This window comes from Pelobates fuscus, chromosome 1 (genome assembly GCF_036172605.1).
Source record: "Pelobates fuscus isolate aPelFus1 chromosome 1, aPelFus1.pri, whole genome shotgun sequence".
In the NCBI taxonomy this organism is placed as follows: domain Eukaryota; kingdom Metazoa; phylum Chordata; class Amphibia; order Anura; family Pelobatidae; genus Pelobates; species Pelobates fuscus.
Window position 1 is genome coordinate 375,462,098 of NC_086317.1, and position 24,947 is coordinate 375,487,044.

The 24,947-nt window shown below is 38.3% G+C and overlaps 1 protein-coding gene across 3 annotated transcripts in view; it reads right to left on the minus strand.

Moving 5' to 3' along the window:
* Nucleotides 1-24,947, minus strand: part of ENOX1 (ecto-NOX disulfide-thiol exchanger 1) — a 597,059-nt gene that overhangs the window by 164,166 nt on the left and 407,946 nt on the right. For all 3 annotated transcript variants that reach the window (XM_063425978.1, XM_063425979.1, XM_063425980.1), the window contains 2 exons: nucleotides 17,947-18,153; nucleotides 9,884-10,117 (listed from right to left, as the gene is read on the minus strand). In XM_063425978.1, coding sequence (XP_063282048.1) covers nucleotides 9,884-10,117; nucleotides 17,947-18,153 — 441 coding nt within the window. The remainder of the gene's footprint in view (nucleotides 1-9,883; nucleotides 10,118-17,946; nucleotides 18,154-24,947) is intronic.

Sequence of the window (24,947 nt, forward strand, 5' to 3'; positions counted from 1 at the left end):
TGCAGCAGACTTAGATAACCCGCTTCCCAAACTACTCGCTTCACAAAGTCAAGTCTAAACATACCTAAAGCACTTCAGCTTTCTGAAATGATTTAAAGTTCATTGCCTGACCTGATAGTTTATTTTATAAAATACAGATTTCTGCAGAAATAAGCACTCTTATAAATAATTGTAGATACACCTCCTGTCTGTCTCGTTGACTGCTCGGGGTAAGTTAAAGGATATTTATAAAAGCTTATTTATACTTCAAACTAAAAGAGTGCTTTTCACAGAGAAGCAATGGATGCAATACTTCTCTATGGCAAACTTCATATCGGCAAATTGCAGCAACATGCTGACAAGGCATCCGGACCACTTGTCCCTAATAGTTTTCTATGAGAAGCACGGGTTGGACAGAGATAATCAGGATTGACTATCTCATGGTAGTTAGACGGGGTAGTGAAGAGACTGTTTTGAAGTTTTAAAAAAGTCAATTTTATCTTCTTACTTCAACTTTTTTATTAAAAAAAAGGGATTCCCTAATTATAATAGAAAAATCATTAGCACATTTAAAATATATATACATTTTTCTTTTTACAGTTTGTTGTCCTTTTTTTGCCTGTATTGTCTTTTTTTCATGCAAGAAGGGACAACACAAACAACGATTTTTTGCAAAACAGGGCAAATGATGGAACATAAGCAAACTTTTTTTTGCCATGTTTTGACCCAGTATAGTATCTTTTTCACAATTCTTCTTTCCTCGTAGACAAACAGAGTATGTTCATATTCATATGCACAATGCAGCCATCCACTGAATTAGTATCCAAGCAATTGCACTTTAATATATACATGTGATACTTTTATTTTCTCCTTTGGGAAGTAAAATCAGTATTATGTTTATCATTTTATTTTATTTTTTAAGATTAAAGCAGCACCAGCATGTGTGTCAGTGATGTATGGATGAACAGGTTTGTAAATAATGTGATATATAGGAAACGTGGCATTAGATACATACTGGCCATGGAAACCGGCTGTATTGCTTTAATATGACCACAGATATCATTATAAAAAGCCAAAGGAATATTTCGCTAAAACCTCAGTTGAATATACAATATACATATTGGCATATTAAGATCTCATTAATTCCTATATAGCATGTGACTCTGGAACACATAATGGGCTTTCTTAGTTTATCTTCTGGACTACTTAATGCTGAATACTTTACTGAAATGTGTCATATAATTACACGACTACATATGTTTCTTTTTTGAATCTACTCAAATAAAAAAATATGTTTTAGATTTAGTTTGGTTATAGTTTATTTTTTGTATCTCTAAACACTAGGGTAAGAGTTGTAAAACCGGAAATACCAGTTTATTTTCCTTTTATAATTTAAAACATTTCTAGCTACATATCTATGTTCAGCCATTTTGACCTAAAATTTTGAATTAATTTTAAAAGCGAAGATTCATATTTAAGCAATGAAAAATTAGATTGTCTAAGCAAAGCTTTCATGACATTCCAAACATGTCAACTATCATGAAACAGGCAAAACACCTCTTTCTTTTATTTTCCCTCAGCAGCAAAGAGAAAATATATATTATATATATATATATATATATATATATATATATATATATATATATATATAAAAACTTGAATGTAATAAGAATAAAAGAATAAACATAAATCTGCCTGGGAACAGGGTACCAGTCTATAGACTGAAAGCTCGTTCGAGCAGGGTCCTCTTCAACTTATTGTTCCTGTAACTTTATAAAATAATAATAATATTAATAATACAAAGTCTGAACTAGCATTCCATTTCCTCTTTCTTTGCTGCTACCTCAGACCAGCTAAGTATACTATTTTCATTTTGTACTTTGATTCATTGTTTAGCATTTTTTGTATGTACTTATGTGCTTACATTGATTCTTATTTGTTTTTCTTGGGTTACTATTTGTGTCTAGCAGTGGGTGTGTTCCCACTGATTTATATTTCGTGGCTTGGGCCATCTTCCGGTCTGTACTGCAATTTTCAGTGTACCTAACCTCCCCATCATCTCGTACCGACACCGCGGCGGTCCCATTCCCGTTGGGATCCCCGCCGCGAGTGTTTGTTTGCACCTTGCCTCAGGGACTGTTTCACCTAGTGACACATGGGGGGCCATGAGCGCTCTCTGAGCTCGCCGGCTACTTCAGGGGCCGGCGCCTGCTCACCTTTGGCGTGCTTTGTCATGGAAACACGCAAAGGCAGATCCCTATGGCTTACCTTGTGGCTGACAAGGCTTCCGGCAGCACGGCTCCTATTTCTCGTCTGTTTTTATTGTTTGTATTCTGTTGAGGTTACTCAACCCCTGTGGCTTTTGTGGTTTTCTCTTTAGGCATAATATTCAACCTATTGTGTATTACTGGGTTAGGATCTCTGACCTTATACTCTCTATAGCTGGGAGTTTTGAGTTTAGGCTTAGACCTATTGTATTGATTGTTGGCTGCATATTGGGCCTACATTGCTCTGCAGGCCTGCAGATTATACTGCTTGTGTCCCTGTGGCCTTCTTAACCCCTCTATCCTGCCCTAACCATACTCCAGGATGCAATCCCGTGGTGATGGGACTACAGGCCCGAATGACCCCAACCCTGAGCCCTTATTGCCTTCTTCAGTGGAGGACACAAGTTTAATGCCCTCCCAGGAATTCCAAACCCTCTTGGACTCCACTATGGTGGGCTCCATTTAGGGCTCTGGCATCTGCGATGGGGACTATGTCCTCCTCCATTTCGCAGTCCTTTGCGCAGGCATTGTTACATACCAAGGGTTCGCTGCCTGCGCTCCTGGTCGCACGGATCTAGCGGCCCCGGTGAGCCGTAATGTGCGGGCTAAAACCAGGCATACTTCCCCTCTACCACATGTTATGCCTGATATGACTGACTCGCCTCTGGTGGTCCAAAATGGCACATTACCACCACGCAAGAGCCACTGACCGGGAAAAATAAGGCAGAAACTGGAAACTGGCACATGCCCAAGATAATGGGTCAGATTCCGACCAGAGTAGGAATATGGAGTCTGTTGACCATGATTATGCCTCCTTTGGGGAGGATGACTCCAAACCGGAGGTGGGTTCTGGTATGTCACCCTTCCAGCCACCCATGGCTGTGTCTGGCGGTCCTACCAATCTGTCAGTAGGGGTGGGGGATGGTTATCTGGGACCCACAGGGATACCCTCTGTTTGACCCGGATGACCTCCGTCATCCTTGTTTGGCAGAGTGGGACCCGCTGGAAAATATTGCTAAATATCTGGCCTTACGTTTGCATACTCCCCTCTCGAAAGAGGGCCGCAGCAAATTGCGGGCTGAATGCCCCAGGCCATCTGTCCCTGACATGGCGTGTAAGACGCCGGAGGTTGGTCCTCAGATCATCCAATTTCTGACCAAGATGGGGTGGAAACCCAGGAAAGGACTGGAGTTCTCCCTGCACAACTGTCAGGATAAGATCCTGGAAACTCTGGGGCCAGCTTCCAAGCTTTATGAACTGCTAGAGGACGGCAAGGTGGGGGAAGCCCCCATTGACTTTGATGTGGCCATTGGCTGGGTACAGAGACTGATATGTCTCTTGGGCAACGCCAACATCGCGCTGTCAGCAGAACGCTGTAAGGCAATCTTGCTTAAAATTGAGCAAATCGGTTAAAGAACACAGTCCCGCAGCAAAGGGCATGCTGTTCGGGGACTCATTTGTGAAGGACCTCGGGGCTTCTGTCAAGACCTTTTCGGCTTTGGATAAGGCTTAAAAGGGTTTTTGGCCCTAAGACTGGGGCTGGGAGATCTAGGAGCCGTCCACTAGGCCGAGGATTTCAAGGTCCATCATGGGCCCACAGAGATTCCTACGCTGCATCGCGATCCTACTCGGATTATAAACCAGCACCCTTCTTCCCTTCCAGGGGACGCTACTGGTCGAGTCATGGAGGTCGGGGACAACCTTCCAACATACGCTCTTATGGTGAGTACACTGATTCACCTTTCTTCCCTGTTAAGCCTGGGGGGGCAGATTGGCTTTGTTTACAAACACATGGGGTTTAATCACTACGGTACATGGGTGTTACTCACTGTCAGGGGCTTTCGCCTCGACCTGATTTCAACCCCTTTCCAGGCACATCCCCCCCGGGAACTGTCGTTGCTGAAGGATCAAACCGACCTTATTTCTTCAGAGACTGCGGAACTCCGCTCCAAACTGGCGATTCAAGAGGTCCCATTCGACACTGGTGGCCGGATCCTGCTGCGATGGAGTGGATGCCTTCCTACAGATGTGGCCGCCTTCTCGTCACTATGCCTTCCCTCTGTTCAACCTGATCTCTCGGACTCTATCTTACCTATGCAGACACGAATGCTCGCTGGTGATAGCGGTTCCAATGTGGCAAATTCAACCGTGGTTCCCTCGCCTTCTGTAAATGTCGTTGGATTTCCCACGACTGATGCCAATGACACTGGACTTGCTGGGTCTGGATGGGAACTTGCACAGACAGATAGACCGGGACCTACTTCCACGCACGGCATGGTTAATTTCCGGAGTCCCTGGTCACTCGCAAATGTTCCATGATCAACTACAGAACTCCTGGACAATGCCCGGGCCCCTGCTTTTAATGTTTTCAGCTCAATCTGTGAAGGGTGCCATGGCCTCTAAAGCTTCTAGGATAGGCTGTCGCCTTGATGATCTATTGAAAGTGGTGGATTGGTCTTACGAATCTACATTTCGAGATTTTTATTTCCACCTGATTGACCATTTTTCTTCTTAGCTGGTGGCTCAGCTTTGAACTAGCATAATAGGAGCCTCCGTGTCATTAATTAAATCCCAAGATTTTACTATTAACATGACGTAAAGTCATGATTTTATTAATGGCATGGAGGTGAGTATTATCTCCACCCACCCTCCCAGTGGGTTGTCAGATTTTGATTGGGTGTGGTGATGTGATTTTGGCAGGGTTATTGACGATAAGCTTAATGTGGAATGTTCCTTGACTATGTACTGTATGTTATTACCCTTTTCTGATTATTCCCTTTGAGCTTATGGTTTGTTGGGCTTGATTTACACTATGCTTATGGGTCCTGAGGTTGGATTTTACCATGTATTTTGTCTTTTACAGTTTGATTATCTACAAGGAGGTTGACCTGGAGAAAAGATTTTCATATCATTTTTGAAAATTTTCGGCTTGGATTCTGGTCTTCGGTCTTACAAGCAAAAAAGAGGAAAGGGGATGCTAGTGCAGACCTTTTATAGACTGGTTCTGCCTGTAGAGAACGTGGCCTAAATCTTTTCTACTGCCTCAAAGTTAGTTTTATAATTTAAGGAAATGTGACAGTGTTCCAGCTACACACAGTTCAATGCGGATGTAGCCCTTGGACTAGTTTGCTGCTAATGTTGCCTCCACATATTTTTATTTAGACTTCACCCGGTAATTTAACTATAAAATGCCACTCTTAATTATGTAGAATTTACTTGATCTTGATATCTTTTACTACAGTAGCTTTATGCTGTTGCATCAAGTACAGTTTGCTTAACTCACACAGCGTATTCATCACATACGTGCTGTTTAGTTGGTTCTTTTCATTGCATAGGATGGTAGAGCGAAATTCAAGAGGTATCCTCCAACATCATAGTAAACCAAAACTCCTCCATTTCATCACAAATTAGTACTATGTCATGCTAGGACAGTTTGCAAGCTTTGGTATATGTGAATCTAATTTCGGATAATTTAATAGTTCACTATTTTAAATCATTCACAAAAAATGTTTATTTCATTTATTTTTTGTTCTTAATCAAAACTAATGTGTTTTGTCTGCAAATTCTTAAGCGTGTGTAATATAGAAAGCTGTGTTCAGGTACTCTCACCAAGTACACTAATACACATAGCTTGTGCAAATATTAATAATTATAATTTAATGACACAAAAACATATTATTTTATTATTTATATAGTGCCATCAGATTTTCTAGCGCTGTACAATGGGTGGTCTAACAGACATGTAATTGTAACCAGACAACTGGACGTGCAGGAACAGAGAGGTGGAGGGCCCTGCTCAATGAGCTAACATCTAGAGGGAGTGGGGTATAGTGACACAAAGGGTAAACGTATGGGTACAAAGTAGGTTGTTAGAAAAGTATTCACTGAGGGCTTAGTAGGTAATTCTGACAGTTGCAGGAGAGGAGTCAAGGGGGCGTGGGGGATAAAAACCTGCTAACAGTTTAATTAATATGCTTTCTTGAAGAAGTGAGTTTTCAATGATTTTTCTAATGAATGGAGACTGGGTGAAATTCTTACGGAGAAGGGAAGGGTGTTCCACAGAGGAGGTGCAGCCCTGGAGAAATCTTGGAGGCGAGCACTAGAGGTGGGAGTACGGAGAGAGGATATACGTAGGTCTTTGGCAGAGCGTAGGGGCTCCGACGGGACATACTTGTGTATTAGGGAGGATAGGTAGGTTGGAGCAGTATTATATAGGGACATGTAAGCAAGCACATAGACTAGATCAGCAGTTTTATACTTTTAATGTGGGTGCGGGAGGCATAAATCATGTAAATGGCATGTACTTCCCATTATCAAAGGGGTCTCTGTTGGACAAGGAAAGGTAGAGCCACTACTACATATATTTATAATCCCACTATAAAATTATTAAGACCTACAGAAAGTGTTGGTGTTATTTAAATGCTAATAATAACGAATGAAAAAAGTACTCAGGTTAGACCTTTCACACATCTATTTATCGGATAATGATTTTGAGAGAGAATCTCAACTTTATTTCTACTTATGCCACAAAAAATGGAAGAGTACCATCTTGACAATAAAGCTCTAACTAAAGCTAACTCGGCTTATGTCATAGCATGCTCTTATAGAATATGCAGTTATGATCATCTAATCGGTGGTATTTCTGAATGGTGAGTGTATAACTTATTTGGTACCGAAGTAAATAACTAACAATTTACCTGGCAATTGTGGAGAACAGATGTTTTAGTAAATGATCTTAATGGGTCAGTTGTCTGTGATTTCCTTTACATGTAATGTGTCATGAATAAATTTAAGGAACACTATAGGGTCAGGAATACAAAACTGTATTCCTGACCCTATAGTGTTAAAAACACTATTTTAACAGGACAGCATTGGGAGGTTATTGTGGATGCGTGGCAAAATGCCATGCTGCACAATTCAGCATCTCCTCATAGAGATGCATTGACAGGTCAGCACCTCCTTGTAGAGCATGGAGACACTAAACGTCAGTGCTGCACACTGTGCAGCACTGACTCAGGAAGCACTTCTAGTAGCCATTTGAGTGGATGCCACTAGAGGTGTTACTAGGCAGCAATGCAAAAACTGCCCTTTCTCTGAAAAGGCAGTGTTTACATGAAAATGCCTGCAGGAATTGACAATACTCACCAGAACAACTATATTAAGTAGTTCTGATTAAGTAGTTCTGATGACAATAGTGTTCCTAGAGGGTTAGTTGTTGATTTTAGTACTGTATATTGTATGCATGGCATTTTATAGGCCCCTAGTTGTGGACACACCTGTATTTCTTTTGTGTGGTTATTTTACTTATATATAGTGTAATCAATTATAAGCTGTAACAAACATACGTACAGTGCAAAAATGGCAAATTCCTCAAAAAAAGGTTTCATACGTATATAAAATTTCCTATGAATGGAATACAGAAGACAGAAGAAATGTCCAACGTAGAAGTTATTATAACAAATATTATTAACAAATATAAAAATTATAACAAATTTTAGTAACCTGTAATACAAAATCCATTATGGATGCACATTAAAAATGAACATTGCCAATCGGTTTTGTTTCAGTGTCAGTGAGTGTAATCCGTGGAGTGGAAAACACAGTGAGCGTGAGAAAAAGAATAAACACACAAAATGACATTCTGTGTAATAATGTAACAACCTTCATAACACACAGAATTTGCATTTGTTTTAATACATTATCAGTAACTCAGTACGTGTCCATATAAGTGAATCCTGGTGGCTGGTGCTCACGTTGTATTAATTCTACACCACACACTACGTTGATGAAATACAAATTAAAATGCCAAGCACATACGGTGATTATTTGATGTTTAGATGCTTCTAAGTAATCAGCATGTCCTCCAGATGGTCATCTTGCTTTCTGTGATCTTCTGGTCCTTATTCTAGAATACCATGTAAGACAAGGACATGTTCCCCAAATGCCCACAGAGTACTTTAATTAATCTACCTCAACATACACTGATATTATCGAAAGACAACTAAAACGGCCTGAATTTGTTTCACAAAAAAAAAAAATCAGCAACTTTGTCTAATCAACAATAAAAATGCCAGCAGAGAGCTTGCTTCACAAAGCAAGCATTTTTTTCATGTTTTAAATTATACAAAAGAAAAAAGAAATTGCTATATTTTCACACAGAGCACATTGTGTTTCTGTGATTTTGGCCATGTATTTTTGAGTAAAATATTAGTAAAACGTCATGGGGCTCAAGTGCCAAAGGGTTTTTGATTGTTTAGCTTTAGAAATTCAAGACACATCTAAAAAAAAAATAACCATCTCATCGTCTTTCACTCAACGTCCACCAAATCACACTGCACTCACACAGGAGAACCTCAGAATAAAAAAAGGAACCGACTATTTGAGCTACGAAACTAAAGTATTTGCTTTATCCCCTAACCTGCCATAAGATCTGTTCCCCATAGATTTGTTGCGTCCTTCCCTTTACCTTGCCATTTTTTACTTCACTCATACAATTTTTTCCACTATATAACTCCCCTCCCATTTTTAAATTGTCTAATCCATTCTCCTTTTCAACACCTTTCTTTCCTCAAAGCAGTTCTGCTTCCCTTGAAAAACCAAATATTCAAGCTCCTCTTCCACGTCTCCACATTATCCATTTATAGCTACCAGGCAACTTAAAATCCCCTTTCCAACATGTAAAGAGGCTCTATTAATTGTCAGAAACATAGCATTTCCATGTATTGGAAATTCCATTGGAATTAAAAGATATATAGGAGACAAAGTAGGGGCTATTTTGTCTCCTATAATTGCCAATATTTGGCAAAACGTGGACTTATCCTGCCATTGCCATGCACAGTAGATGCCTATGGCACCATATGCGCAAGATCATATATGGAAGATCCCTTGTGAACCTTCATAGACTCAATTTTGTACTCTCACGTATGTGAATGGGGATATAAGGCATGTGCTGCTTTCCTCAGGTTGTAGCAATGTTCCATAGCTTTTTATCTTGCATGCAGCACAACCAAAATGAACAACAGCAGATAGCAACCTATCCAGCCACACTTGTGGGTCATCACGCACAGTATGAGGTATCAGGGCCTTAGAGATCTGTGTAAACATGCAAACCCTTTTCCCTTTGTTCTAATTTAGTGAGGTTATAGTTTAGAAGCTTTCTGCATCCCCACAGTACTATAGTATTAGTAAGACTTTGTTACTGGGTTAGAACAGGCTTTGTTGGGGCATGGATCATGTCATGTGCCATCTAGAATTACTCATCTTAAAATCTGACACATTACAAAAAGAATGTTTCAAAATATAAAATTGTTATTCTTAAGTGAGGCAGTACGTCAAAAATAAGCAAGGCACCATTTTTTTTTTTTTTTTTTTTTACAACAGATAAACTTCAACCACAATGCATTCTATTATATTAGCAAGATGGGGTTTCCCTATAGTCTTACTTTTGCACAAACAAACAGCAGCACCCTTACATTATATCAATGTTCAGGTGATATATAATACAACTACCAAATTTAACATAATGGTGGTGGAAAGAACTCAATCCTCAAGGTTTTTATCCACAATCAGATTGGATATAATTTACCATGACTAATTAGTTGCAGTGCAATGGTAGAAAATAAACCACAACAACTCACCTTTGAGCTTTTCAGCCAGAACTGTAGCTTCATGTTCAGAATAATGCATGATGGCAGGAGGGGACGCCGGTCGTAGTTTATCGACTTCAAGTTTGCGCCGATGGCGTTCTTCTCGTGCAAGCATTCTTTGTTTGCATTCCCATTCATAAAAGTCATCTCTCGCTTGTGCAAAGTCAACATGCAGACGGCCAGAGTCTTTTTTATCTGTACTTGAGCCTAACCTCATTCGGTAACCTGTAACCGAAAACATCATGAGTCTTATTTCAGGCTACATTAATTATCTGTAATTATATGAAGTTATATTATATATATTTTTTTTTTTTTAAAAAACAACATAAACTTTTTAATGTGACATTTAACACAAATAAACTATACATGGATTGAATACGGATTACTGTGTCAGTATGATTTTGTTATTATAAATTCAGATGAAGTTATTGACCTTTCTAATAAAGATGGATATGTTGTAAACAATTTGATTTGTCAGATTACTTTTGGTATTGAACAAAAAGAGTTTTAAAGAAATAAACAGATTAGTGCAATTGCGACCGGATTCCTCCTAAATATTTGATTTCCCAAATTAATTCACTTGATTAGATTTGTGTAATACTGAAAGGTACCGACTATGCTTCCAACAGTGGGGTTTTGTTATATTTATAATATGAAAATAGATTTAGAATTGAACTTAAGTGTAATTGTGAATGTTAATTTAGTGACATTTATAGATATAAAAGTGAACATGTCTATAACTCCTCAAGAACAGGGATGGTATTGTCATTAGTGTGGATAGATAGCTACAAGCAAACCTTGTAATGCAATTGCTGAATGCTAGCTTGTATCTAGTTAGATGCTCAACCTAGCGCAAGATATGATTGGCACAGCAGGGCGATATTCAGCGCATGCACATTAACCTCCCATTGATTCCCTATAGCGAACCAATGAATTGGCTGAGATGATCAGCTAGGGCAGGGATAGGTAACCTTCGGCTCTCCAGATGTTGTGGACTACATCCCCCATAATGCTCTTACACACATAATGCTGGCAAAGCATCATGCAGAGCCGAAGGTTGCCTATGCCTGAGCTAGGGTGGTGAAGCGACAATGGGGAGATCAGTATGGTGACGGAATAAAGGTAGTGTAACTCTTAAGTCCTCACTTAGAAAGACTCCTTAAAAGGTAGGGCAACACTATAGTATTAGGAAATATGTTTCTATAAAGTGAATCTGTTATCCAAAAATTATGTGGATAGCAAGTTCATCTACAGATAGATATAGACTTAATCTATAAAATAGGCCGACAAAATAATACACAAATAAATTGCTTTAATATGTATAGTTATTTGAAGACTCTTCCTTGTCAATCAACATAGTGACAGGAGATAGGCACCATGACAAAATAATAATGAGCCGGACATTCTGGGAGATGTCTCTGAGATGTGAAAGTATCCACTGGTGACCTCCAGCTCTATTTTGTATGTAGTGGAGGTGGGGAATGGTGCATGGCAGACCACAGGTAACGACTCAACCTATTCTAAAGTTGTTAAAATAGTGGGGGGGAGGGGAGTCCGAGCATCCTGTCCAATAAACACTACAGCAAGTTGAAGTGGTTATTGTGCTTGCAGTATACCTTTAAGCTTTCTCAAGGGAATATAATAACATATACAAAGTACATACATACAATTAATCTTGCTTTCTAGTCACATTGCAATGTTAGCCTTTTGTGTAATTACACTCTCACTCCTTTAAGCAGAGTTGAGCAAGTCCTTCATCTTTGTATATCTGTTCTGTTTACCCATTCAACACCACTCCAGAACATGCTTTACAAATAAAATAACAATAACTGCACAATATGCTAATACAATCTCCACTCAGCATGTGCCTTTCTATTATATACCAACGCGCAGCACTTCTACATTCTACTGCTGGAAGGAACAGGAAAACTCAATGCAAACTCTGCTATTTATTAAAAAAAAAAAAAAAAAAAAGGATAACACGATTTGCACATCTAAATGCTTATTTCAGAAGAGTTAACCCTTAAGAAACAAATGATTTACTTTAGAATCACAACAATTTGTAAAAAAAATAAATGTATGCCAGCATTTAAAGTCCTGTACATTGAGGGTCTCAGTTCTACATTCTACCCATCTCTGTGGTTATTAAAGTGAGAGGGACTTACTATTTTAGAACATAATCCTTAAAGAATAGAAAAAAACATGACAGAGACTCTCTGTGATCCTTTAAGGCAAGATATGGATGGATGGTGGTGGGTAAATTTGAATACAACTAACATTTGGTTGGCATCTCTACTGCACCTCAAAGAGCAAATAAAACGACCCTTCCTTTAGCGTAGTCCTTGGATTGGAAGTCATGTGTCCAAACAAGCCTTCTATTAATCTACAATATTTTTATGTGAACCACATCGAAAAGGGTACAGGAGATAAATATTTCAATGGAATATGTTCCTCAAAAGCAACAACAGCTGCTGCTTGTTCAATGAACAATGAAAGCGTCAACAACCAGCTTGTTTCACAAAAGCAAGTCACAATCTATTTATTTAAAAATAAAGAAATTTATAAAGAACCATTTAATACGTCAAGGCACAAAAATGTTCTGTGTTCATAATGTTCATTGACAATCATCTCTTATACCAAAAATAAAAGTTGTGATTTTTCAGTAATTTTGATGGAATCGAAGCGTTATTTTTAATTGTTTGGAAAATGGGTTGCTACCAACATTAAGAAGAAAAATATGTAATGTAAAAGGTGCCGCTTTTTTGTTTTTTGCGATGACACTTAGAATGCAGATGTAATTTAGTGCCTGAATCTCAAGAAATAAGGGACAGTTTCTACAAATTTTTACCCGAAATGATTAGAAGGATGAAACATTGTTGACAAACTTTGCAAACTCTTGGTACTAGTTTGATGGGAGTTGGCAGACATAGGGAGACCAATGTGCTGAAGCTTGATAAGTGGCTCAGATGAGACTGAACATAATTTGATAACTCAAGCGCACACGCCAAGATTTACAGAAACAGTCAAAGTTGATGACAGGATGCAAATTGCATTCCAGTGGTCACCATAGCAACCACATGATTTTTTTTTCACGGAATTGAGGGATTTGAAAGAAGAAAAGTGATTTTAAAACCGAAATAAAAGGTTTTCAGTTTATAAAATCAGTATGTAGTGTACATTCTTGCTGCATTTGACCTTTAAAAGAGAAATACACAGTTACAGCCTTGTCTAAAAGAGACTATTGCAGTAATAAAGTTTGTTGAAAGTAAATTCATTTTATATTAATTTTATAGAATGTGCCAGATACTGGGTGTTAATATTTATATTTTTGTAGCCTTGCAGAAAATGGAAAATCATCGTTCTAATATAACAAAACACAGACACTAAAGCAGCAGCACTATACTCTTAACAGACTGGACACACTATGTCTGGATAATGGTATATAGACCGTATAATAGCTTGCTTTAAGAACAAGATGCTTGCAACATGCCATGGGCAAACTAGTAAAGGTCTGGAGGGCATTATTGACCATCAGCTGATAGATTTGAGTATCTTCATAACTGGTCCATTTTTATTTTTATTTTAAATACCATGACCTTAAACCCCATAGCCCATTTTCACGTAATTTTATATCCTCTCACCTTAATGCTCCTAATCCTATTTTACCTAACTCTCATACCATAAAGCTGGGAAATTAGTTCTTGTTCTTTGAAATAAATGAACCTGCTTTTTTTTCCCCAAGTCTAGCTCTTGATCATAATACATTAATATTATTATGTTATTTATATAGCGCCATAAAATTCCGCAGCGCTTTACAATGGGTGGACGAACAGACATGTAGTTGTAACCAGACAAGTTGGACACACAGGAACAGAGGGGTTGAGGGCCCTGCTCAATGAGCTAACATGCTAGAGGGAGTGGGGTATAGTGACACAAAAGGTAAGGATAGTATTAGACTAGTGACAGTTGCAGAAGAGGAATCAGTTGGGAGCTATTAAGAGTTTAATTGATACGCTTTTATGAAGAAGTGGGTTTTTAACGATTTTTTGAAGGAATGGAGACTGGGTGAGCATTTAACGGAGGAGGGAAGCGAGTTCCACAGGAACTGTGCAGCCCTTGTGAAATCTTGAAATAATGTGTAATACTTTTGTTGTTGTTGACTCTTACTAGTAAGCTTTGTAATTTTAGATTTATTTGCATTGTTATTTACTTTATCCTGTTGAAAATATGGATGTCCTCCTATTACTCTACAAACTCTCCTCTGCAACATGATTTCTCAAAAGCATTGGACTACAGATGTTTTGTATTATTATTGGTGTAAAACATTTTCTGATAAACATTGAATCTACTTTCCATGGAAGTACATTGCGTGTTTATATATATATATATATATATATATATATATATACCCACATGCATGCTGTAAATTTTTTCCATTATCTTCCCAAAATACACAGTATGATGTTACGTCACACTATCTGAAAGGATACATCAAACATGTATTCCTGACCATATAGTGTTAAAACCACCATCTAGCCCCCCCTGGGCCCCTCATGCCTCCATAAATAGAGCAATATCTTACGGTATTCAAGCCTGAAGCTGTAACTCTGCATGCTATTTGACTTAGAAAAACGAGCAGTCTGCTGACATCATCAGAAGTGGTAGCCTGATCCAATAACAGTGCTTCCCTATATGATTGGCTGAGACTGACAAAGAGGGAGAACAGGGGCAGAGCCAGCATGATTCAAACACAGCCCTGGCCAATCAGCATCTCCTCATAGAGATGAATTGAATCAACGAATCTCTATGAGGAAAGTTCAGTGTCTGCATGAAGAGGGAGGAGACACTGAATGTTTGGATGCATTTTAGGCAGCCATGACCCAGGAAGGATCTCGAACAGCCATCTGATGAGTGGCCAGTGAAGTTATCACTAGGCTGTAATGCAAACACTGCATTTTCTCTGAAAGGACAGTGTATACAGCAAAAAGCCTGAAGGTAATGATTCTACTCACCAGAATAAATTAAATAGGCTGTAGTTGTTCTGGTGACTATAGTGTCCCTTTAAATGTATAATATTTGGTTAATTGCTTTATACAAACTACAGACAGACAGATCAGCTGCTTCACCTAAATGAGAGGAGTTTATCTTACATTGTTTATACTGCTTCCATGTCTAGTTTACTTACTAATGTATTCACATTAATGTGATTTCCCAGATAAAGTACCTAATTAAAAGTTAGGCAATTTCCAGGATGCTAAGAAATTTGCGGAAACTAACCGATTGTCTTCTTCAACAAAGTAATTTCTGTGTGAATAATTAACTTCATGAAAACTCATATAATAGTGAATAAACATTGCAAATAGAAGTAAATGAACATCGATTCACAGTTCTTTTTTGTTAGGTTGAACAGAGTGGTACCAAATTAGGGTATTATCTACTTTCTAAACAAAAAACAAACAAAAAAAAAAACATTTGCCGTTGAATGTGGCATTCCATTTGTCCAAATGGAAGTTCCAAACTGAAAATACAAATTTCATCCAAAACAAAATTGACGAATGAACAAAATTAGTTTCGGACAAATCGGACAAATGAATTTGGATGAACTGCACAAGTTAAACCATTTAATGGGCCAATGTCTTTGGGAAAACAAATCTTCAGCTATTTTTAATTGCAGATTGCTGCTGCTTATTAAAATAAAAAGTAATGGAAATGCAAAAGTGGACTGTTCACTCATATATAATACTAAATCATTGTATCTTGGCCAGACCTCTCTGACATAAGTTACAATTCCCAGGTATGACTACCAATATGTGTACGGACACAGCCAGATAAGAATCGTATAGCCAGATAAGAATTGCATGTATGTTAGTTACTGTTTATCTTCTATGAGGTAAGTTTATAATCTGGAAAAGATCTGGTGAGTAATGTCCATAATCTACATTTTCACACCATGGATGGCAGTGGTGCAGGAAAAAAAATGGCTGCTGTGATGTAAGGGTGTACCCAAACAGGGCTCACTGATATCCCAGTATTACTCATACAGTCATAGATCTGAATAGTTCTATTTTTAATTAACAAGAATTTAATTTATTATACCAATTGCATGTGCAAACTTATTGGCCTCTTTGGAACAGCTGATGGTGTGATGTGCTTGTATTCATTTACTTTTCCCCAATTTGGCACTCACATGGCACAGAATTAACATACAGTCCCTCTGACATTATAAATCTGCCTTTGTATGTTTTCACCCTTTACAGGTTGGTGAGAAACCTATTTCTGGCTAACATTCCCTTCATAATCTCATTTTTAGTTTCCATCTAGCTATAGATTCTCTAGAAGCCAGTTGAATATTGATTTGTCTAATTATATTTGAAATAGAATTGGCCCAGGGCCATTTACATTTCTCTATCCTTGCAATGATATTAGATTCCAAAGCCCTTTATTTATGATTCTCATACCTTCTTCAATGAATAATAGTTATTGCTGGAAGTTAATACAAAAACCTATGAACTTTTGATGCTCTCATTTTTTTTATAGCATTTTTTTTGTCTTTTAGTGGGGGAGTATGAGCTTAACAATTCCTTCATTATCAGAACCTAGTAATATTTTTTGTCAAACTGCAGGTTTACATCTTTTAACACTTATGATAAAACATACAAATTGTCTTCACATAGTCTCAATTTGTTTTCTCTCTTTGATATAAATGAAAGCGTTAGTTCTAAGAAATAAACCATCATTATTTTTCCTTTTTGTCTCCCCACAATATTACAGGTTCATTGGGATTGTTTGCAACCTATCTCACCAGATGGAGAATGACACATAATTCAATAACGTTTTCTATATTTTATGGACGGGCACAGCATATCCATTTATTTACGGATAGGTCTCGTATGAAGGCTGGCACATAAAGCTCATATTTCACCTTGTTTCCCACTGCAGGATGAGAATGAAAGGACAACTTAGACAGAAGCTGTGTTTGTTTTTTGTCAAGTGGCTTGCAATAAAGATTCTGGAATCAGAATCTGCAAAAGCATTGCCCCAACAGAAGACGAAGACTTCTCCAACCAAGGCTAGGAAACCTCAAGGGCTACAATGCAAACATCCCTTAAAATGGATTTTAAAAATACATCAGGAAAGTGACCCCATCATTTATTGACAATAGGGGTACAAAAGAATCAGCATATCTTAAAGGAACACAATAGTGAGTCTAGTTCAGTTTCGAGACCGATGTAACCTTTTAGAAAGTACATCTGCTGAATACAATACAATACAATACATATTTCATAAAATTAAAGGGGCACTCCAGGCACCCAGATTACTTCTGCCCATTGGAGTGGTCTGGGTGCCAACTCCCACCACCCTTAACCCTGCAAGTGTAATTATTGCAGTTTTTAATAATCCTCTAGTGTCGAAAAGTGTTTTAAACGACGCTGAACGTCCTCACGTTATGCATGAGGACCTCCAGCGTCGCCCGGATCCCCACTGAATAATGCTTTCCTATGGTGAGGTCTAATGCGCGTGCGCGCCCATTGCCAGCTAACGTCGGCGGGGGAGGAGCGTGGGCGGAGCCTTACCCAGTGCCGAGGGACATCGGCGCTGGATTCAGATAAGTCACTGAAGGGGTTTAAACCCCTTTAGTAAAATAGGATGGGGGGTGGGAGGGAGAGGATCCTGTAGGGTCCTGCAGTGCCAAGAAAACGGATATGTTTTCCTGGCACTGGAGAGTCCCTTTAATTGAGTGGCACTGGATAAAAGGTGTGTAAAACCAGCCTTTTTATTTTAAAAGTGGGCCCATAATCTAAAAGTTCTCAGGAACAACTTAACATTAAAAATAAATATATTTTAATGTTTTTTTACAATAATGTTTAGAAATTAGTCTGATTGTCTCATATAAATGTTATCCGACACTATCACGATAGGTGCATCAAGATCATTTTGCCTTTGTTGGCAATTTTGTCCAAGGTGAAATATGAGTCAAGGTTAATGTAAAAGTCAGAAAGACAAGACGAACATTACAGCAAACTGAAGATTACTAAAATTAGACTATACTATACCGGAGAGGTAAATGGCTTTATCAACCATGAACTCCTCTGCAAATCGAATGTGACAGAAATTCTTCTTGCTTTTGCGAATTGCAGTAATATCCCCACATTGCTCAAACAGCTCCTGAATAATCTCTTCTGTAGCATTTTCGGGTAATCCTCCAACAAACACAGTCTTACAGCCTGGGGGTCTCTCTCGTGTTGAAGGTGGGGGTAAATCTAAATGGAGACAAAATTCAGGATATTAAACATTAAGTATTTTTGCTGTATTATAAAGGCAGACCATTAAAATTTTATCACGTTCAACCACTTTCAAAAAAAGCAAAAGTCTAAAACAGAAAGGAAAATATACCATGCCTGCCAGCATTTCAGCTCTTTTATTTAAATAGTTTGCTTTGTAACTTTAATGTTCAACAGCACAAAAATATAAGCCATCTATTCTTTCTTCACCCAGCTGGGGCATCCATCTTAAAACAACTTGTATCATTATTCCTTCTCAGTAATTAAATGAGTCCTGGAAGCTGGGTTATTTACTAAAGTGCAGACCTCTCAACAATCAGGAGTAGAAAATTTGGAAAGGGTTGGGCCCTGAGTGAGTGTCGCTAATGATGCATACCACATCACTAGTGATGCCCATAATGCGTGAGTCCCCTCCGAAAAGGCGTGGGCCTACCCACTGACTGCCTGGCCAGTCATCAAGACCATGCAGGGAGTGTTGTTGAAGCATGGTCTCAGTGCCCACTACACAAGCACAGCTAATGATGTGCTCACTCTGTGCTGCCCTGGTGTCCCTAGATATGGGATACTATGGAACTGAAGCAGGACAGGACTTTGAAATCTGCACTGTTGGGAGGCCTACAAGTAAATAATGTCGGGAATTCAAAGTGAATTTCACATTTAAGCTCAAAATAACTGATCTGAAAAAAATGTGGGGCATGGCCTAGAAAAGAGTGTGTATCAGCAAATGCGCAACAGAAGGGATACATCAATCCAGTTTAAAGTAAGTATGCTCCCTTGGTGGATGCATGGTTCGCTCCTGGAGAACAGAGTCCCGGGAAGTGCCCCACAGGCCAAGGCCTTACCTGATCCTCTGCCAACTTGAGAAGGAGGTGGGATGGAACAAGCACCAGCAGCAGTCCATTCCCATCAACCCCAACCTAACACACAGGGAACACACGTAGTACACTGGACCCAAGGAAAACCACCATCCTGCTGCCAAAAGGTAGGACACGGGAGTGTAGCTATCTGTGTATCATTCTGAGTATCTCTTTGAGTGTATTTGTGTGTGTGTGAGCACATGCATTCATACAACACTACTCAAAAAATACTCACTTGCAATTGCATACACATACTCTATATAAAACATTCAAACATACAGACAATACACACATACACCCCCACATACAAATGCCAACACTTGACACAAATACACCCATGCATTCAAATGCCATCATTACACACAATTACACTCATGCATTCAAATGCCAACACTACACACAGATACACCACTACACTCAAAAGCCAACACTACAAGTAAACACAACCCTGTATTCAAATGCCAACATTACTCACAGATACACCCCTGCATCACTTGCACACTATGCCATACAAACACAAACTTTTATATATATATATATATATATATATATATATATATATATATATATATAGAGAGAGAAAGACTTTATTTGTATATATATATATATATATATATATATATATATAAAACCAGGGGGTTGCACTCACCTAAACATGCATAAATGGGGTGCTGCTGGGGGCCAATTTATATAATACACAAGATCCAGCGCACTCACCTATCCACTAAACAGCAACTTCAATGTTGACAGGTTTGATTCGTTTTTAAAAGTTTAAAACACCTAATCTAGGCAAAAATAATGGGGATTTAGTTACATTATATGATCATACATTGCCTAAGCTTGCCACAACGTCAATGTACCCCATGCAATGTATGATCATATAATGTAACTAAACCCCCATTATTTTTGCCTAGATTAGGTGTTTTTTTAAAGAAAAACTAATAAAATCTGTCGACATTGAAATTGCTGTTTAGTGGATAGGTGAGTGCGCTGGATCTTGTGTATTGTTTAGATATATAAATATATGTATATATTTTTACTACAATAAATATATTGTGTATGTATTTTTATTATTTCAAACAATATGTTTGTTTTTTTGCAGGTGAGAAAAAAAAAAAAAAAAACCATTTGTGAAATCAAGATGTAAAAGTGTCATGAGAATGTTTTCACTTGGACTATTGAGGCCTAACTTTTTAAGATGACTTTTTATTCTCAGCAATAATTTAGTGAATATACCTGTTTGTATTGAATTTATCGAATGTTCCCAGAAATGAAAAACCAGAGGAAAACTACATTTCGAAACAGAGACTGTCCTGCAGGACGTTAAGGCAGTATGAAATAAATGAGAATGTAAATAACAGCAACAAAAATATACTCATTATATTCATTAAGATGGAGTTTTATAGTAGCTAAACAGTTCCTAACGGTTTTGCATACAAGCAATGCATGTTTATATATGTGTGTATATATATATATATATATTAATATATATAAACATGTAAAAAACAAATCAATAAATAAAAGCACCAATATATTATTCCAAAATAACAGACTTTATGGAAACACTACAGGTAAAATAAAAAATACCCATCCATATTTGTTTGAAGAGAATCTTCCTATGTGTAGTCCAGTCAAGATTAGGCACCACTGAAACATAGGTGTGCATGGCATTTAATATTACCGTGTACACCAATAGAAAATTACCATAACATCCTGCTTAGAAAACAGCAGCCACAATTCAATATATTTGTGTAGGAAAGGATAACGTTACATATATTTTACAGAGAATGTAACAAAATGCTTATATAGACAGGGTATGTAATTTAGCTATAGCATCCCTTTAAACTATAACCTGCTAGCAACCGTGATCTCAATATTCATGCTAATTAAATGAGTTAATGCTGGCTCACTAACTGAACACAAACATTTTTAATTGCTATATGCCAAAAATCATTTCCCATATTCAAGCTTTACTGTATCTTCCTTTCAAAATAGTTTACACCAAATGAGATGATTCACAATTACAAATGAATCCAGACATAAAACTGAAGTAATTGCCTGAGCCGATTGTTAACAATGCAGAAAAGGCATCTCAAATGTCACCTTTGGAATGTGTAGGGCAAATATTTTTCATATCCTCTGTACAATTCTCTTCAAACACGAAGAAAAACACAAGTGTACTTTTATTTCATTTCAACTACTCTGGAAAGCATCAACAAAGGAAATAAATAAATAAAATGAAGAGAAAAAAAAAAAAAAACACACCAAAAAAGCAGAAAACACAATGTAGTGACACTATGATGAAAAACACATTGGTTATCTACTCTGTCTTGTTCTAGATAAAACAACAGAATGCCAGAACAGAGGAAGCATAACCTAACAGCATGCCTGCTACTATTTGGCTGTGAAGCTCAAAGCACAGTCTATTATTTACATTTAAATGAGAGCCCTATTAAAAGAATACTGAAGGTTGTTATATAAAATGGAATTTTGTTGTAAAACGGAGGAGGAACGGTTTGGGGGAGATGTCCTAAGATGGCCAAGTACAAGTTGGCAGAGAAAGCTGAAAAGCTGAAATGGGAACATCATCTGCAATGCACTAACCAATTATAAAAGGTATAACTGCTGACAAAAGCCAATCTTCAACATATAATTCACCTGTGCAAGTGCAGCTAAACTATCATGCTATAAATGCTTGTACCTTGTTAACCATCACACAATCTATTTTTAATCAGTCCATGCATGCCCTGAATAATACTGCACATTCACAAAGATAAATCGCTTCCAGAATAAATGCTGTAGAACCAGCTCGTGCAGAGGTTCAATGGGTGAATAATGAAGATATTCAACAGAATCAGATGGACTTGTGTAACCGCTCACAAGGCAGGCTATTACCTAGCTTACCTGAGAAGATGGGCGAGCCCCATGACTCCTACATTGCACCCCACCCCAAAGTGTGCTCAACCATTTTTGTGGACTATATGAAACTGCAAAATAAGTAGTCTTGGGTCAGATAGGGTTGGTGAGCATAACGTTCAGAAAAATTCTATGGAGATATGTAGAATGGTAAGTAAAAAACATGATCCAAGGGAAGCCATTAGTGAAGCTTATGATGTTTGGTTGTACAAGCTCACCATACCACAGGGATCAAGCAATACATACATAAGTCAATCAGACAATCACACAAATGGTGGTACACAACCAGGATTTGCTCAGCATGTTTTCTGCACTCTTGTACTTCGAAACCTCCAGAATAATAGTGGCTTTCTTAATATGAAAGTAAATAGCATTGTCCATATGTGGGAATAAATCCCACACACTCCCCTCTCAAGAGGTAACTGGGTACGCTTAAAGGGAAATGATTAGTTCAAAAAGAATATTATTTTTTTAAAAATTTAATTAGCCTAATGGCTGCACACTCTGCCACCCATTTCATTTTCTCTTCAACTTCTTGTCCAATCAAATGCTTTTCATAGAGAAGCATTGTGAAACACAGTGTCCCTCCTATCAAATGCTTCTTATTGAGAAGTACTGAATCAGTGCTGCTTTCTGAGAAGCATTGATTGAACGTTTTAAGTCCTCATGCAATGAGTGAGGACGTTGAACCTGAAAAATTTTGACTCGATTCTCACGGCGAAAGCACCATCTAGTGACTGTCAGTGTAATAATGAATACATTGCTGTATCTCCAAATCGGTTATGTCTTACATGGCGTGAATAGAATGTCAGGGGCACTGCACATAGACTACTTCATTGAGATGGTGCCTGTAGTGTCCCTTTAAACACTGAGGAAAACATAAAGGTGGATTCTCCTTAGCTTTAATAATGGCAGGCACAGTTTGGGTAGCAGGAAATAGTGTGTCCCACGTGTAGTGTTCAAAAGGATCTCACACACAGAAAATGTGTCAAGAAGGGTGTGTTTAAATATCGTGGACTCAAACTGCACAATAATTGCAGAAGGAGTGAGCATTTGTGCTCTAAGCAGAATGCACAGAGGGACTCACCTAAACATTTAAGATTCACTAGAGAAACATAAGAGTCCATGTCAGAATCTATTTGGAAGTTTTCATCAAAGAAGGAACCCAACACAGAGTCCACCTTAGCATCCACAAAAAGAGAATTGGTATCAGAGACTGACCATGGGGCATTTCTAGATAGGGAAAGACCACTTATACAGCACTGTCAGAATGGACGGTCTGTAAATGACAGACTTCATACAGGCTGATATTGCCTGAAAAACAGAGGATCAGAGACACAGGGGTGGCAGAGGCAAATGCCAGGCAAGGATAACTGCTATCAGGGACTTGTTAAGATATATCAGGTATCTTAGTAAAACACCCTGCATGCAATAACCTCAATCAGGAAATACACACAGACATAGAGGGGGCAAACATTGTGAGCCTCAAAGTAGGTGTATTGGTTTCCATAATGGTAGCATTATAGCCTATGCACTGGCATTGAGCCTGGCAGGGTTAAGCTGTTGCTAGCCCAGGTTTCAATCCTTCCTGCACGCATGTTGATCAAGCACTCACAAGACAAGATCCTTTAACCTTGAAAAAGAAAATAATAAAAAACTTACAGGCTCCATAAAGTTCAACAATCTCCAAAGGAGGAAAAACCATAACAGGGGATTTCCTTTGAAAGAAGCAGGGGGGGAGGTGTCTCATGGCTTTCTATACAGTTGTTTAGTGTATGCGTAGAGATTCTCACTATTGATATATGTGGCCGAAGTGTAACATATAAACATAACATCTGGCAGCTTGTTAGCATGGTGCTAAATCTTTGAAAAACTGAAGTGCAATCTCTGGAGAGGCACCACTATGTGTTTCGATCATGTGACTCAGGTAATGAAGAAATTAAATAGCTTAAAAGGGCAGTCATGGCACTACCAATTGTAGTTTATAAGAAAACACTTACTTCTGATGTTTTATATGGGCTATAAACCTTCGTATCATTCTTAATCACTCTTCACATGACAGGCATTGGTGTATTGTAAAAACTAGAATATGATGGAGTTACTAAGATGCCACTACACAGCAGCATGCTTTGATCCATTAGTAAGACACTTACAAGCAATACACCCAGTTTTCCAGGAGACAGGCATCATTAAAAGGTATCGGCAGAGCTTTGCTGGGAGCAAAAAACATTAAAAAGTTAAAAGGTAAGCTCATCCACATATTATGTTTATTAAAATGCCCTTCAAAAAGGAATGGTCTAGAAGACCACATAAGGCTTTACCGCTGTACAATGATTCTAACAGACTGGACTGAAATAGACTAATTACCGGTCCTTAGAGTGGCTGGGTTTAATGTACAATACAGAGGAAACATAGTCAAATACAAGCCCAGGTCAGCATAATAGACAGACAGCGCCAATGAGATCCAGGCAGAGTCAGGTAAACAGTATATTAAAAAAAGACAGAAAAGGGTTGCAGAGAAACACAGGGCCAAGAACAAAGCCAGGACTATATGAGAAATATTCCAATGTAATAGAAAAACACTAAAGGGTACTTAGAACCGAAACAACGGTAGGGGACAGTAAATGGGGCCAGAGGAGTTTAATTACGGTTATTTGATTGGTCCATGTCATGTCTGCGACCCCAGAACAGACTGATATGGATCCCCGGTGGGGAGAACCAGGCCTGGCAGGAAAGTGGGAATGTAATGAACGAGTAAGGCAAGGAGAAAGGATATCAACTACTTGGAACCAGCTACGCTCATCAGGACCTTCCAATGGACTAAATACTGGAGTCAACATCTATGGAGCAGGCAGTCAAGTATAGCCGTCACATCATACTCTTCTGAAAACTGTTACAAACAAGAGGTTTCAAAAAGGATGTGTGGAAAACATTAGATCTATGCGTGTATATAAATATGGCAAACTAGATGGGATTAACCATGCGCAGAATATGGAAAGG